The 14,659-nt window shown below is 47.7% G+C and overlaps 1 protein-coding gene across 4 annotated transcripts in view; it reads right to left on the reverse strand.

Moving 5' to 3' along the window:
- Positions 1 to 14,659, reverse strand: part of sdha (succinate dehydrogenase complex, subunit A, flavoprotein (Fp)) — a 142,788-nt gene that overhangs the window by 12,739 nt on the left and 115,390 nt on the right. For all 4 annotated transcript variants that reach the window (XR_005462135.1, XM_038809810.1, XM_038809809.1 and 1 more), the window contains exons 10-11: positions 12,654 to 12,825; positions 271 to 389 (exon numbers count right to left, since the gene is read on the reverse strand). Coding sequence is in view for 3 of the 4 variants with exons in the window: in XM_038809810.1 (XP_038665738.1) it covers positions 271 to 389; positions 12,654 to 12,825 (291 nt within the window). In the remaining variant the exon portion in view is untranslated. The remainder of the gene's footprint in view (positions 1 to 270; positions 390 to 12,653; positions 12,826 to 14,659) is intronic.

The following is a 14,659-nucleotide window of genomic DNA, read 5'->3' on the forward strand; positions in this document are numbered from 1 at the left end:
TGAACCTGGGGACCCTGGCGCTGTGAAGCCATAGTGCTAACCACTGTGCTACTGGTTTGGAACCGTTTAAAAAAAAAAATTGGCTGTTCTATTCCTATGATGTTGCACACTTATTTTTATAAATAAATAGCACTCATATTGATGAGTAAAATTTGTTTAGAAGTAGAAAGCTCCTGCACTTTCACAGTGGCAATTATCCCTGTACACTCAAAAATGTGATCAAAAAATGTATAAAGTGGCGAATTCTGAAAGGTGCTTCTCTTCCCTCACCCTCTGCATGTTATTTCGGAGCTCTGATGTGCGAGTGGCTCCATCAGCAAATCGCAGTCTGTCAAGGTTGGCTACCGATTCCTCTCCAGCATTTGGATTAATTGGTGCGACAGGTTCTCCTGGATTCAAAACAATAAGCAAGAGATTCCAACAACTTGTTTTGAAAGCATAGAATTAATTTAACTCTGCTGGGACTAGATCTGAAAATAATTCTCCCACAAGGGAAATAGTATCCTTTTTGCTGTAACATTCCCAAAAACAAGCAAGGTGTAAAACTTGAGCTTACAAGAATGAAGCAATCACTGCAAAGTACACCTCAATCAATTGGTAGCACTCTATTTGCAAGAGTCAGGATGTTGTGGGGTTCAAGTTCCGTTATGGAGTGCAACATGTAATTGAACGAGACAGTACAATTAAATATTGACAGAAGTCTGAACCGCCAGTGATGCTGTCCTTCAAGTGATATGTCTTGCAACTCATGTAATAGTTCCAAAAGTAGGGAAGTGCTACAATGTGCTCAATTAGTTAATTTGATCAGCCTGGTCATTCATTGCTCGAGGTCCCTATTCTAAGCACACTGGCTGCAGTAAATGCATTTGTAATAATGAATACATTTCAAAGTAATGAATTGGTTATAAAGCTGAGGAAATGCAAGGTGCTTTACAAAATGAATAACCAAAATTAGTGTCAGGAAATTTCACTTTTACTGGTCGGGAAAGAAACATTCAATGATTCCAATTGTTTCTAGATTAATTTCCGCTCAGTAAGGCTGTTGGCTTGTCAGAGGAAATGTGTGGGAAGATCACACGGTAGTCAAAAAAAAAATTGCAACTCTAAATGAGAAGAAATGGGGGATTAGATGTTATTTCTAATATTTGACAAGAGGGAAACATGAAGTTTAGCACTATTGCTCTTAACCACTGATGCTGTTCGCAAAATCAATGGTTCCTTCAAAAAAGATGTTTCAATTTTGATTGTTTCCTTGTACCATAAGATAATTGGTACATGAACCAGAGGGGAGATGATAATTTTATTTGCCGGGCTATGATCTGGAATCCAGGGTTTGAAAGGGTGGTGGAAGCAGATTCAATAGCAACTTTTCAAAAATGCAGTGGCTAACTACCTTAAAAGTAAAAAAAAAAAGATGCACGGCTGCGGGGAAAGAGCAGGAACTGGAACTAATGGGATAGCTCTTTTTAAGAGCTGGCACTGGTCTCAAAGCCCTCCTCACCACAGAGGAGGGAGTCACAATGGAAGTGCTCAACCTCCAACGATGTATTTAATGTTGCCTTTGATGATACTGTCAATTTTATGATTAGCTGAGATCAGTTTTAAGATGTGTCTGAAGATGAGTGCCTGCTGTTAGAATAAATGAGCTGTGTAACTGGAGGCGAGTAGGCTACAGATTCATTGATAGGACAGCTTCAGCTGGCACTTACGCAGATCAAGTCAAAATAAAACTCCACCAAGGAAGCGTCTCACTTTTGTGTGTGACACAGCTGGAGCAGGGGCCTGTCGTGAAGGTGAGTGAGTGCCTTTAAATATGCTTACCTTTCAGCGGGAGCACCCTCCGGATTTTTGGCGGGAGCAGGGGCCTGTCAGGAAGGTGAGTGAGTGCCTTTAAATTTGCTTACCTTTCGGCGGGAGCAGGGGCCTGTCGGGAAGGTGAGTACCTGTATACAAGTCGGGCGGTTGCTAAACCCGAGACACTACACTTGCAGTGTCCCCCACCCTTCCACCTACTCTATCCTAAGGGGTTGAGGGACTATCAGGTAAGCTCTTCCTTTCTTTTTCTTGTTTTTTATCTAGAGGGGATGTCAGGGAAGGCTCATCAATGCTCCTCCTGCAGAATATTTGAGGTGAGGGACGCCATCAGTGTCCCTGCTGATTTCATCTGTGGGAAGTGCACCCAACTCCAGCTCCTCAAAAACCGTGTTAGGGAACTGGAACTGGAGGAACTTCGGATCATTCAGGAGGCAGAGGTGGTCGTAGAAAGAAGCTTCAGGGAGGTAGTTACGACAAAGAATAAAGATAGATGGGTGACGGTGAGAGGGGCTGGGGGGAAGCAGTCAGTACAGGGATCTCCTGTGGTCGTTCCCCTTAGTAACAGGTATACCACTTTGGATACTGGGGGGGGGGGGGGAGAAAGAGACTTACCAGGGGTCAGCCATGGGGTACAGGTCTCTGGCACAGAGTCTGTCCCTGTTGCTCAGAAGGGAAGGGGGGAGAGGAGAAGAACATTAGTCATTGGAGACTCCATCGTTAGGGGGATAGATAGGAGATTCTGTGGGAACGAGAGAGACTTGCGGTTGGTGTGTTGCCTCCCAGGTGCCAGTGTGCATGTCTCGGATCGTGTTTTCGGGATCCTTAAGGAGGAGGGGGAGCATCCCCAAGTCGTGGTCCAAATATGGTCAGAGTGAAATATTAACACCATGGAGAGAATTGTTTGGTTCAGGTACATTGGCTTCTGCTTTATATGTCTGAATCAGTGATTTGGAGATTAAATATTGGTCATTGGATCAGTGGGAGGAGCTGAGTGGGAGCGGCCGAATTGCGCTTTGGGAAGGTGAGTGAACTGATATATTTGGGCAGCAGCTAAACCCGAGACACTGCACGTGTACTGTCTCCCACCTGCCCTCCTCCTCTAACCAAAAAAAAAGACTGTTGATAAGGAGCAGCGGACTTCAGATTCTCGGCGGGGCCAGTGGTGAGGGGTCGTTGAGAAGGTAGGTTTACCTCTTTAAAACTTTAAAAACTTACCTGGAAGGGTGACATCACAGCAAAGCAGTGACCTGATTGCCTGGCAAGGAAAGTGCTCCAGTTAGCAGCAGCTGGGAGAAATTTAACTCTTCCTGTGTTGGTGAGTATTGTGATGGTAAGTAAAGTCTTTTTTTCCTGTCACTTATTAATTATTTGATAGTACCGTAGTTTCCGGACTATAAGCCGCTACTTCTTTCCCACGTTTTGAACCTCGCGGCTTATACAACGACGCGGCTTATTTATGGATTTTTCCCGCTTTCACTAAACCAATGAAATTGCGTAACGGGTCAAGGTAAAACAATGTAACTTTTTAGTTTACTGTTTAGATTAAATCGAGCGCGCTCAAACATCCCATCATTCTGATTACGGTAGTCATTTTGTCACCCTCATCATGGCAAAGACACGGAGAAATGCATATGATGCAGCTTTCAAGTTGAAGGCGATCGATCTGGCTGTTGGAAAAGGAAATAGAGCTGCTGCACTAGAGCTTGGTCTTAATGAGTCGATGATAAGACGTTGGAAACAGCAGCGTGAGGAATTGACTCAGTGCAAAAAGACAACTAAAGCTTTCAGAGGGAAGAAAAGCAGATGGCCCGAACTAGAAAATGAGCTCGAAGACTGGGTCAACATGCAGAGAGCAGACGGCCGAGGTGTTTCAACTGTACAGATCCGACTGAAAGCCAAAACAATCGCCACCGCAATGAAGTTTGAGAATTTTAGAGGTGGACCATCGTGGTGTCTCAGATTTATGAGACGTAAAGGCCTGTCCATCAGGGTACGGACGAGTTTGTGTCAGCAGCTCCCTCCCGAGTACGAGGAAAAAATGTCAAACTTCCGCAAATTCATTGATGCAAAGATAGCGGAGCATTCCATTGGCCCACACAATATCATAAATATGGATGAGGTTCCTCTGACATTTGACCTGCCTCTCACTCGGACTGTCAACAGGAAAGGTGAATCATCCGTCATGCTGAAAACAACTGGGCATGAAAAAACGCACTTCACCTGTGTTCTGAGTTGCACGGCATCGGGAGAAAAGCTTCCACCGATAGTGATTTTTAAACGCACGACGATATCAAAAGAAAAATTCCCTACAGGAATTGTTGTGAAAGTCAACAAGAAAGGATGGATGACGGAAAGCCTAATGCATGAATGGCATACGGAGTGCTACGGCAAGCGACCGGGAGGATTCTTTCACAGGAACAAGGCATTGCTCGTTTTGGACAGCATGAGGGCCCACATAACAGATTCTGTGAAAGAAGCCATCAAGAGGACAAACTCAATTCCAGCTGTGATTCCTGGGGGCACAACAAAGTATTTACAGCCACTCGACATCAGTTTAAATCGTGCATTTAAGGTGGCGCTTCGTGTTCAGTGGGAGGCTTGGATGACAAGTGGGGAGAAATCCTTCACTAAAACGGGCCGCATGCGAAGAGCAACTTATGGTCAAGTCTGCCAGTGGGTCCTGACAGCGTGGAGCATTGTTAAAAAATCCACTATCATCAACGGGTTTCGAAAAGCTGGATTGCTGCGTGTTGAAGAGGGCAGGATGAGCTCAGCGGGAAATTTGCCTCCGGATGAAAGTGATGAGAGCGACAATGAAAACAATCCAACATCGGATGAAGCAATTCTGAGGCTATTCAACTCTGACACTGAAGGAGATGACTTCAGTGGTTTCAGTGCACAAGAGGAGGATAGTGACTGTGATCACCTGGGTTGGTGATATCTTGATTACGATCAGTAATAAAATACTTCTTTTTACACATGATTTATTTATTTTTAATGTTTCAAACTGATGATTCTATGTTAATCTTAAGAGCTTAATCGGATTGATTTCGCTCCACAGTGACCAATGACTTTCTTGGTAGGCTATTCTTTACCGCTAATTTTTTATTTTTGTTACAAGCCGTATTTCGTTAAAGCCTGTGTAAAGCTCATTTGTTTCAATGTACCGGTAAGCACCTGCGGCTTATATACGTATGCGGCTTATTTATGTTCAAAATAAAAAAAAATTCAAAATCAGTGGGTGCGGCTTATAGTCAGGTGCGCTTTATAGTCCGGAAATTACGGTATAGTTTGTAGTCAGTTAAGGTAAAGGGTAAAAATGGCAGGAGATCCCAGACCCGTGTTATGCTCCTCGTGCTCAATAGAACATAGAACAGTACAGCACAGAACAGGCCCTTCGGCCCTCGATGTTGTGCCGAGCAATGATCACCCTACTCAAACTCACGTATCCACCCTATACCCGTAACCCAACAACTCCCCCTTAACCTTACTTTTTAGGACACTATGGGCAATTTAGCATGGCCAATCCACCTAACCCGCACATCTTTGGACTGTGGGAGGAAACCGGAGCACCCGGAGGAAACCCACGCACACAGGGGGAGGACGTGCAGACTCCGCACAGACAGTGACCCAGCCGGGAACCGAACCTGGGACCCTGGAGCTGTGAAGCATTGATGCTAACCACTATGCTACCGTGCTGGCCCACGTGGGACAATGTGGGAGTTCAGGGACGCGGCCGATGCCCCTGACTTCTTCATGTGCGCGAAGTGTGTCCAGCTGCAGCATCTGTTCGACCGCATGACGGCTCTGGAGCTGCGGGTGGACTCACTTTCCGCGGAGCATCCGCAATGCTGAGGAGGTCGTGGATAGCACGTTCAGTGAGTTGGTCACACCGCAGGTTAGGATTCCTGAGGGAGATAGGGAATGGGTGACCAAAAGGCAGAGAAAGAGCAGGAAGGCAGTGCAGGTGTACCCTGCGGTCATCTACCTCCAAAACAGGTATACCGTTTTGGATACTGTTGGGGGAGATGACTCATCAGGGGAAGGCAGTAGTAGCCAGGCTCATGGCACCGTGGCTGGCTCTGCTGTACAGAAGGGCGGGAAAAAGACTGGCAGGGCTATAGTCATAGGGGATTCAATTGTAAGGGGAGTAGGCAGGCGTTTCTGTGGTCGAAAATGAGACTCCCGAATGGTATGGTGCTCGGGTCAGGGATGTCTCTGATCGACTGCAGGACATACTGAAGGGGGAGGGTGAACAGCCAGTTGTTGTGGTGCATATAGGCACCAACGATATAGGTTAAAAAAAGGGATGAGGTCCTACAATCAGAATTTAGGGAGTTAGGAGATAAATTAAAAAGTAGGACCTCAAAGGTACTAATCTCAGGATTGCTATCAGTGCCACGGGACAGTCAGAGTAGAAACTCAAGAATAGTCAGAATGAATACCTGGCTTGAGAGATGGTGCAGGAGGGAGGGGGTTCAGATTTTTGGGACATTGGAACCGGTTCTGGGGGCAGTGGGACCATTACAAACCGGATGGTCTACACCTGGGCAGGACTGGAACCAATGACCTAACACTGTTGGGGAGGTTTTATGCTAATGTGGCAGGGGGATGGGAACCAGATTAGGAAGTTAGTGGTCAGTAAAGAAACAGCAACTAACGGCAGTAAGGTAAGAGATAATAAACTCAATTGTGACTAGGGGGAAAGAGTGGACAGGGAAGAGTTGATGAACGCAAAGGGACAGGTGGTCTGAGGTGCATTTGTTTTAATGCGAGAAGTATAGCAGGTAAGGCAGATGAACTTTGGGCTTGGATCAGTACCTGGGAATATGATCATAGAATTTACAGTGCCAAAGACTTCTCATGTCCTCGCCTGGCTCTTCTTAGCTCTCTTTAGAGCCTTCCTAGCTAACCTGTAACTCTCAAGCACCCTAACTGAACCATCACGTCTCATCTTTACATTAGCCTCCTTCTTCCTCTTGACAAGTGTTTCAACTGCTTCAGTAACCTATGGTTCCCTCGCTCGACCACTTCCTCCCTGCCTAACAGGTGCATACTTATCAAGGACACGCAGTAGCTGTTCCTTGAACATGCTCCACATTTCCATTGTGCCCATCCCCTGCAGATTTCCTCTCCAGCCGATGCATCCTAACTCTTGCCTCATGGCATCATAATTGCCTTTCCCCCAGCTATAACTTTTGCCCTGCGGTGTATACCTATCCCTTTCCATCGCTAAAGTAAACGTAATCAAATTGTGGTCACTATCACCAAAGTGCTCACCTACCTCCAAATCTAACACCTGTCCTGGTTCATTATCCAGTACCAAATACAATACGGCCTCGCCTCTCGTTGGCCGATCTACATACTGCATCAGGAAACCCTCCTGCACACATTGGACCAAAATGGACCCATCTAAAGTACTCGAACTATAGTGTTTCTAGTCAATATTTGGAAAGTTAAAGTCCCCCATAACAACTACCCTGTTACTTTCGCTCCTATCCAGAATCATCTTTGCAATCCTTTCCTCTACATCTCTGGAACGTTTCGGAGGCCTATAGAAAAGCCCTAACAGGGTGACCTCACCTTTCCTGTTTCTTAACTCAGCCCATACTAGCTCAGTATTTGAGTCCTCATCAAATGTCCTCTCAGCCACCATAATACTGTCCTTGACTAACAATGCCACCCCTCCCCCTCCCTTACCACCTTCCCTGAGCTTACTGAAATATCTAAACCCCGTCACCTGCAACAACCATTGCTCTATCCATGTCTCCGAAATGGCCACAACATCGTACTGGAGCACTGGAGGGTGTGCAGAGGAGATTCACTAGGTTAATCCCAGAGCTGAAGGGGTTGGATTACGAGGAGAGGTTGAGTAGACTGGGACTGTACTCGTTGGAATTTAGAAGAATGAGGGGGGATCTTATAGAAACATATAAAATTATGAAGGGAATAGATAGGATAGATGCGGGCAGGTTGTTTCCACTGGCAGGTGAAAGCAGAACTAGGGGGCATAGCCTCAAAATAAGGGGAAGTAGGTTTAGGACTGAGTTTAGGAGGAACTTCTTCACCCAAAAGGTTGTGAATCTATGGAATTCCTTGCCCAGTGAAGCAGTTGAGGCTCTTTCATTAAATGTTTTTAAGGTAAAGATAGATAGTTTTTTGAAGAATAAAGGGATTAAGGGTCCGGAAAGTGGAGCTGAGTCCACAAAAGATCAGCCATGATTTAATTGAATGGTGGAGCAGGCTCGAGGGGCCAGATGGCCTACTCCTGCTCCTAGTTCTTATGTTCTTATAAGACATAGCAGCAGAATTATGTAATTCGGCCCAGTGTCTTCTGCGCCATTCTATCCTGGCTGATATGTTTCTCATCCCCATTCTCCCCCCTCTTCCCCGTAACCACTGATCCCCTGATTAATCAAGAATCTATCTATCACTGTCGTAAAGACACTGAGTGACTAGGCGTCCACAGCATTCTGCGGCAATGAGTTCCACAGATTTACCAGCCTCTGGTTGAATAAATTCCTCCTTGTCTCTATTTTAAAGATTGTTCCTTCAGTTTGAGGCACTGCCCTTGGGTGCCAGTCTCTCCCAATAGTGGAAACAACTTCTCCACGTCCACTCTATCTCGGCCTCTCAGTATCCTGCAAGTTTAAACGTGATCCCCCTCATCCTTCTGAACAGTACAGACCCAGAGTCCTCAACTATTTCTCATAAGACAAGCTCTTCACTCCCGGAATCATTCTTATGAACCTCCCCTGGACCACATCGAAGACCAGCACATAAGAGGGCCCAAAACTGCTCACAATATTCCAAATGGGGTCTGACCAGAGCCTTATGCAGTCTCAACAGTACATCCTGCTTAGCCCTCTCGACATGAATGCTAACATTATCCAGGAGGGCTTTCTGACCTTGGAGGCACGAGAGGAGGAGTTTGAGTTGCCGGGTGAGAACAGGTTTCAGTACCTTCAGGTGCGGGACTTTGTACTGAGGCAGGTTCCAAGCTTTCCTCGTCTCCCCCCGAGGGGACTACAGAACAAGGTGATGTCAAAAACAGAGGTAGGAGAGGGGAGGGTTTCAGAGACATACAAGGAGTTGATGGAGTGGGAAGGGGCCCCTGTCAGAGAGGTGAAGATGAAGTGGGAAGAGGAGCTGGGAGGAGAGCTGGAAATTGAACTGTGGGAAAAATCTTTGAAGAGAGTCAATTCATCCTCGTTGTGTGCCAGACTTAGCTTGATCCAGTTCAAGTGGTCCACCGGGCCCACATGACAGCAACCCGGATGAGCAGGTTCTTTGAGGAGGTGGAGGACAGATGTGGGCGGTGTGGGGGTAGCCCGGCGAACCATGTACATATATTCTGGGCATCTCCGAAATTCAGGGGATTCTGGCAGAGATTCGCGAACATTATGTCAGAAGTCCTGGCAGGGAGGGTAACCCCGAGTCCAGAACTGGCAATATTTGGGGTATTGGAAGATCCGGGGGCCGATGTCCTGGCCTTCTGAACCCCCGAAGTCAAGTGTTTGGGTCAGCGATATGACTGGATTTCTCAGTCTGGAAAAAAAAATCAAGTTCGCCGTGAGAGGATCAATTCAGGGGTTCGTCCAGAGATTTCAACCGTTCATCGATTTCTTCAAGGGCAATTGAACATTAGCAGTAAGGAGGGGAGGGGAGAGGAAAAGGGGGAGGAAAACAGGAGGCATGGCAATGCTAGATAAGGACAGAGAACCTGCACTTTAACCTGAAGAGAATCCTGAACTAGGTCTCCTAAGTCCCTTAGTGCTTCAGGTTTCCAAAGCCTTTTCCCATTCAGAAAATAGTCAATGCCTCTATTTTTTTCCACCAAAGTGCATAACCTCACACTTTTTCACACTGTATTCCATCTGCCACTTCTTTGCCCACTCTCCTGGCCTGTCACGTCCTTCTGCAGCCTCCACGCCTGGGCAGCATGGTGGCGCAGTGGTAGCACTGCAGTCTCACGGCGCCGAGGTCCCAGGTTCGATCCAGGCTCTGGGTTACTGTCCGAGTGGAGTTTGCACATTCTCCCCGGGTTTGCGTGGGTTTTGTCCCCACAACCCAAAAAACTGTGCAAGGTAGGTGGATTGAACAGGCAATTTAGCACCTTAATTGGAAAAAATGAATTGGGTATTCTAAATTTATATTTTAAAAAACATTACCCGGCCTTTTAGATACCTTTGTATCATCTGCAAACTTTGCAATAATGCCCTCACTTTCTTCTTCCAGATTGTTAAAGCATATCACGAATAGTTGTGGTTGCAACACTGACCCCTACGGAACACCACTAGTCTCCAATGTCATCCTGAAATAGACCCCTTTATCCCCACTCTTTGCCTTCTGCCAGCTAGTTAATCCTCTATCCATGCCAATAACTTGCCCTTAACATCATGGGCTCTTATCTTATTCAGCAGTGTCCTGTAGGGCACCTTGTCAAAGGCCTTCTGGAAATCCAAATGAACCATGGCCTCTGGCACCCCTTTGCCGAACTTCCTTGTCACCTCCTCAAAGAACTCTAACAGATTTGTTAGACATAACCTTCCCTCAACGAAGCCGTGCTGACTCAGCCCTATTTTCTCATGCACTTCCAAGGGCTGGTGGAGACTCGATGGGCCGAATGGCCTCTTTCTGCACTGTAAATTCTATGATTCTATGATATTCCTCAATCTTATCCTTAATAATGGATTCTAAAATCTTACCAATGACCAAAGTCAGGCTAACCGGCCTATAAATTCCCATCTTCTGCCTCCCTCCCTTCTTAAACAGGGGTGTTACATTAGCCATTTTCCAGTCCACTGGGACCCTCCCTGCCTCCAGTGATTCTTGAAAGATCACCACCAATGCCTCCACAATCTCCTCAGCTATCTCCTTCAGAACCCTGGGGTGTAGTCCATCCAGTCCGGGCAATTAATCCACTTTTATACCTTTCAGCAACTTCTCCGTAGTGATAATCACTACACTCACCTCTGTCTCCCAAAGTTCTGATATGCCACTGGTGTCTTTAACCGTGAAGACTGATGCAAAGTACCTATTCAGTTCCTCAGTCATTTCTTTGTTCCCCATTACTACTTTTACAGTCTCATTTGCCAGTGGCCAATGCCCATTCTTGCTTCTCTCTTACCTTTTTACATATCGAAAAAAAACATTTGCAATCTTCTTTTATATTAGCTAGCTAGCTTACACTCACATTTCATCATCTCCCCACTTATTGATTTTTTAGTTGTTCTGTTTCCTTTAAAGGCATCCCAGTAACTTAGCCACATTATTTTTCTTTTATGCTGTCCTTGATTTGTCTTGTCAGTCTTGGTTGCCTCCCTGAGCATGTTTCCTCGTCCTTGGGATGAATTTCTGTTCTGCTTCCCGAATAATCCCCCAAAACCCGTGCCATTCCCTGCAACTCTCCTCTTCCAATCAACACTGGCCAGCTACTCCCTCATGTCGTTTTCGTTACCTTCACTCAATTGTAACACCATCTGATTGCAGCTTCTCCCTCTCAAACGGCAGGGTAAATTCTATCATATTATGGTCACTGACTCCTCAGGGTTCCTTCACCTTGAGTTCCCTAATCAAGTCTGCCTCATTACACATCATCAAATCCAAAATTTCCTATTCCCTAATAATAATCTTTTTTATTGTCACAAGTAGACATACATTAACACTACAATGAAGTTACTGTGAAAAGTCCCTAGTCGCCACACTCCGGCGCCTGCTCAGGTACACAGAGGCAGAATTCAGGATATCCAATTCACCTGACAGCACGTCTTTCGGGACTTGTGGGAGGAAACTGGCGCACCCGGAGGACACCCATGCAGATGCAGGGAGAACATGCAGATGCAGGGAGAACATGCAGATGCAGGGAGAACAAGCAGACTCTGCATAGTGACCCAAGCTGGGAATCGAACCAGGGGCCCATTGTACTACCATGCTGCCTACCTAGTGGGTTCTACCAAAAGCTGCTGCTGCAAAAAAAAATCTCGTAGACATTCCACAAATTTATTTTCTTGGGATCCACTACCAACCTGATTTTCCCAGTCCACCTGCATATTGAAGTCCCGCATGATTACTCCAGCACGGTATTATGTAAAATAATTTACATTAAGGGCAACACGGTAGCATGGTGGTTAGCATAAATGCTTCACAGCTCCAGGGTCCCAGGTTCGATTCCCGGCTGGGTCACTGTCTGTGAGGAGTCTGCATGTCCTCCCCGTGTGTGCGTGGGTTTCCTCCGGGTGCTCCGGTTTCCTCCCACAGTCCAAAGATGTGCAGGTTAGGTGGATTGGCCATGCTAAATTGCCCGTAGTGTCCTAAAAAGTAAAGGTTAAGGGGGGGGGGGCGGGTTGTTGGGTTACGGGTATAGGGTGGATACGTGGGTTTGAGTAGGGTGATCATTGTTCGACACAACATTGAGGGCCAAAGGGCCTGTTCTGTGCTGTACTGTTCTATGTTCTAATTGTGCTTACTCCAATTTCTCCAAGACTCCTTTTCCCACTTTTAACCCTCCGAGTCACAGCATTTTGTGATACAATGTTGGCTACTGTACACAGGTTTAAATGTAGATTCTTAATGTGTTAGATGTTGCTCTATAAAAAGTAACAGTCTCGGATTGACACCATGTGAGGCTCCATTACTTCCCTGCTGTTTGGTCAGGGTAAAATGCTGGATTTCTGAGCTCAGATTTCCACTCTCATAATTGCTGGTAAAACTTTCATCCTTTGGTCCTTAACAAAATAAGTTTCAAAAGGTTTGTGAAACTAGACTGGGGTGTGAGATGAATCATTATGAGTCTCTGGCACTGCTTGTTCGGATATGAAATAAATGACGAGACTTACCAGGCTTGCAAATTTCTGTTATGGTTAGGGCACAGGCTCGACCAAACACTACCAAGTCAAGGAGAGAATTTGCACCAAGTCGATTAGCTCCATGGACTGAAGCACTGGCAGCCTCACCACAGGCATAGAGGCCAGTTACCACAGAATCTTTACCATTTGTGTGGTTAATCACCTGCAAGAGGAAAAAATTCACATTGGAACATTGTGTACACGAGCCTTTCAGCAGCATCTCAGGGAGAGGATTAGTCTCTGGCTGAATGGGCAGCGAACACCTGTGGTAATGAGTGTGCTAATGGCTGCCTGGCCCGGGGAGGCGAAGGTGCAGCAGGTACCGGGGGAAACAAAAATAAGATGGGGCGAGGGACGGCGAAGGTATGGTGGGACGAGTGAACAGGGGAAGCGAGGGAGCAGAGCAGCATAGGTGTGATGGGCGTAGGTGTGATGGGCATGACCAGTGATAGGAAAGAAAGTACAGCAGGCGCCAAGGAGAGGGAGTTTGTGGGGCCCGAGTAGAGGCAGTGAGTGCGAGGGAGAGTGCGAGAATGCGAGGGAGAGTGCGAGGGAGAGTGCGAGGGAGAGTGCGAGGGAGAGTGCGAGACTGCGAGGGAGAGTGCGAGACTGCGAGGGAGAGTGCGAGACTGCGAGGGAGAGTGCGAGAATGCGAGGGAGAGTGCGAGAGTGCGAGGGAGAGTGCGAGGGAGAGTGCGAGACTGCGAGGGAGAGTGCGAGACTGCGAGGGAGAGTGCGAGACTGCGAGGGAGAGTGCGAGAATGCGAGGAAGAGTGCGAGACTGCGAGGGAGAGTGCGAGGGAGAGTGCGAGGGAGAGTGCGAGACTGCGAGGGAGAGTGCGAGACTGCGAGGGAGAGTGCGAGACTGCGAGGGAGAGTGCGAGAATGCGAGGGAGAGTGCGAGAATGCGAGGGAGAGTGCGAGAGTGCGAGGGAGAGTGCGAGGGAGAGTGCGAGAATGCGAGGGAGAGTGCGAGAATGCGAGGGAGAGTGCGAGACTGCGAGGGAGAGTGCGAGAATGCGAGGGAGAGTGCGAGAATGCGAGGGAGAGTGCGAGAATGCAAAGGAGTGCGAGAATGCGAAGGAGTGCGAGAATGCGAGGGAGTGCGAAAATGCGAGGGAGAGTGCGAGAATGCGAAGGAGTGCGAGAATACGAGGGAGTGTGAGAATGCGAGGGAGAGTGCGAGAATGCGAGAGAGTGCGAGAATGCGAGAGAGTGCGAGAATGCGAGCGAGAATGCGAGGGAGTGCGAGAATGCGAGGGAGAGTGCGAGAATGCGGGAGAGTGCGAGAATGCGAGCGAGAGTGCGAGAACGCGAGGGAGTGCGAGAATGCGAGGGAGTGCGAGAACGCGAGGGAGTGCGAGAATGCGAGGGAGAGTGCGAGAATGCGAGGGAGAGTGCGAGAATGCGAGGGAGAGTGCGAGAATGCGAGGGAGAGTGCGAGAATGCGAGGGAGAGTGCGAGAATGCGAGGGAGAGTGCGAGAATGCGAGGGAGAGTGCGAGAATGCGAGGGAGAGTGCGAGAATGCGAGGGAGAGTGCGAGAATGCGAGGGAGTGCGAGAATGCGAAGGAGTGCGAGAATGCGAGGGAGAGTGCGAGAATGCGAAGGAGTGCGAGAATGCGAAGGAGTGCGAGAATGCGAGGGAGAGTGCGAGAATGCGAAGGAGTGCGAGAATGCGAGGGAGTGTGAGAATGCGAGAGAGTGTGAGAATGCGAGAGAGTGTGAGAATGCGAGGGAGAGTGCGAGAATGCGAGAGAGTGTGAGAATGCGAGAGAGTGTGAGAATGCGAGGGAGAGTGTGAGAATGCGAGAGAGTGTGAGAATGCGAGGGAGAGTGCGAGAATGCGAGAGAGTGTGAGAATACGAGGGAGAGTGCGAGAATGCGAGAGAGTGTGAGAATGCGAGGGAGAGTGCGAGAATGCGAGAGAGTGCGAGAATGCGAGAGTGCGAGAATGCGAGCGAGAATGCGAGGGAGTGCGAGAATGCGAGGGAGAGT

The sequence above is a fragment of the Scyliorhinus canicula genome, chromosome 10 (genome assembly GCF_902713615.1).
Source record: "Scyliorhinus canicula chromosome 10, sScyCan1.1, whole genome shotgun sequence".
NCBI lineage: Eukaryota > Metazoa > Chordata > Chondrichthyes > Carcharhiniformes > Scyliorhinidae > Scyliorhinus > Scyliorhinus canicula.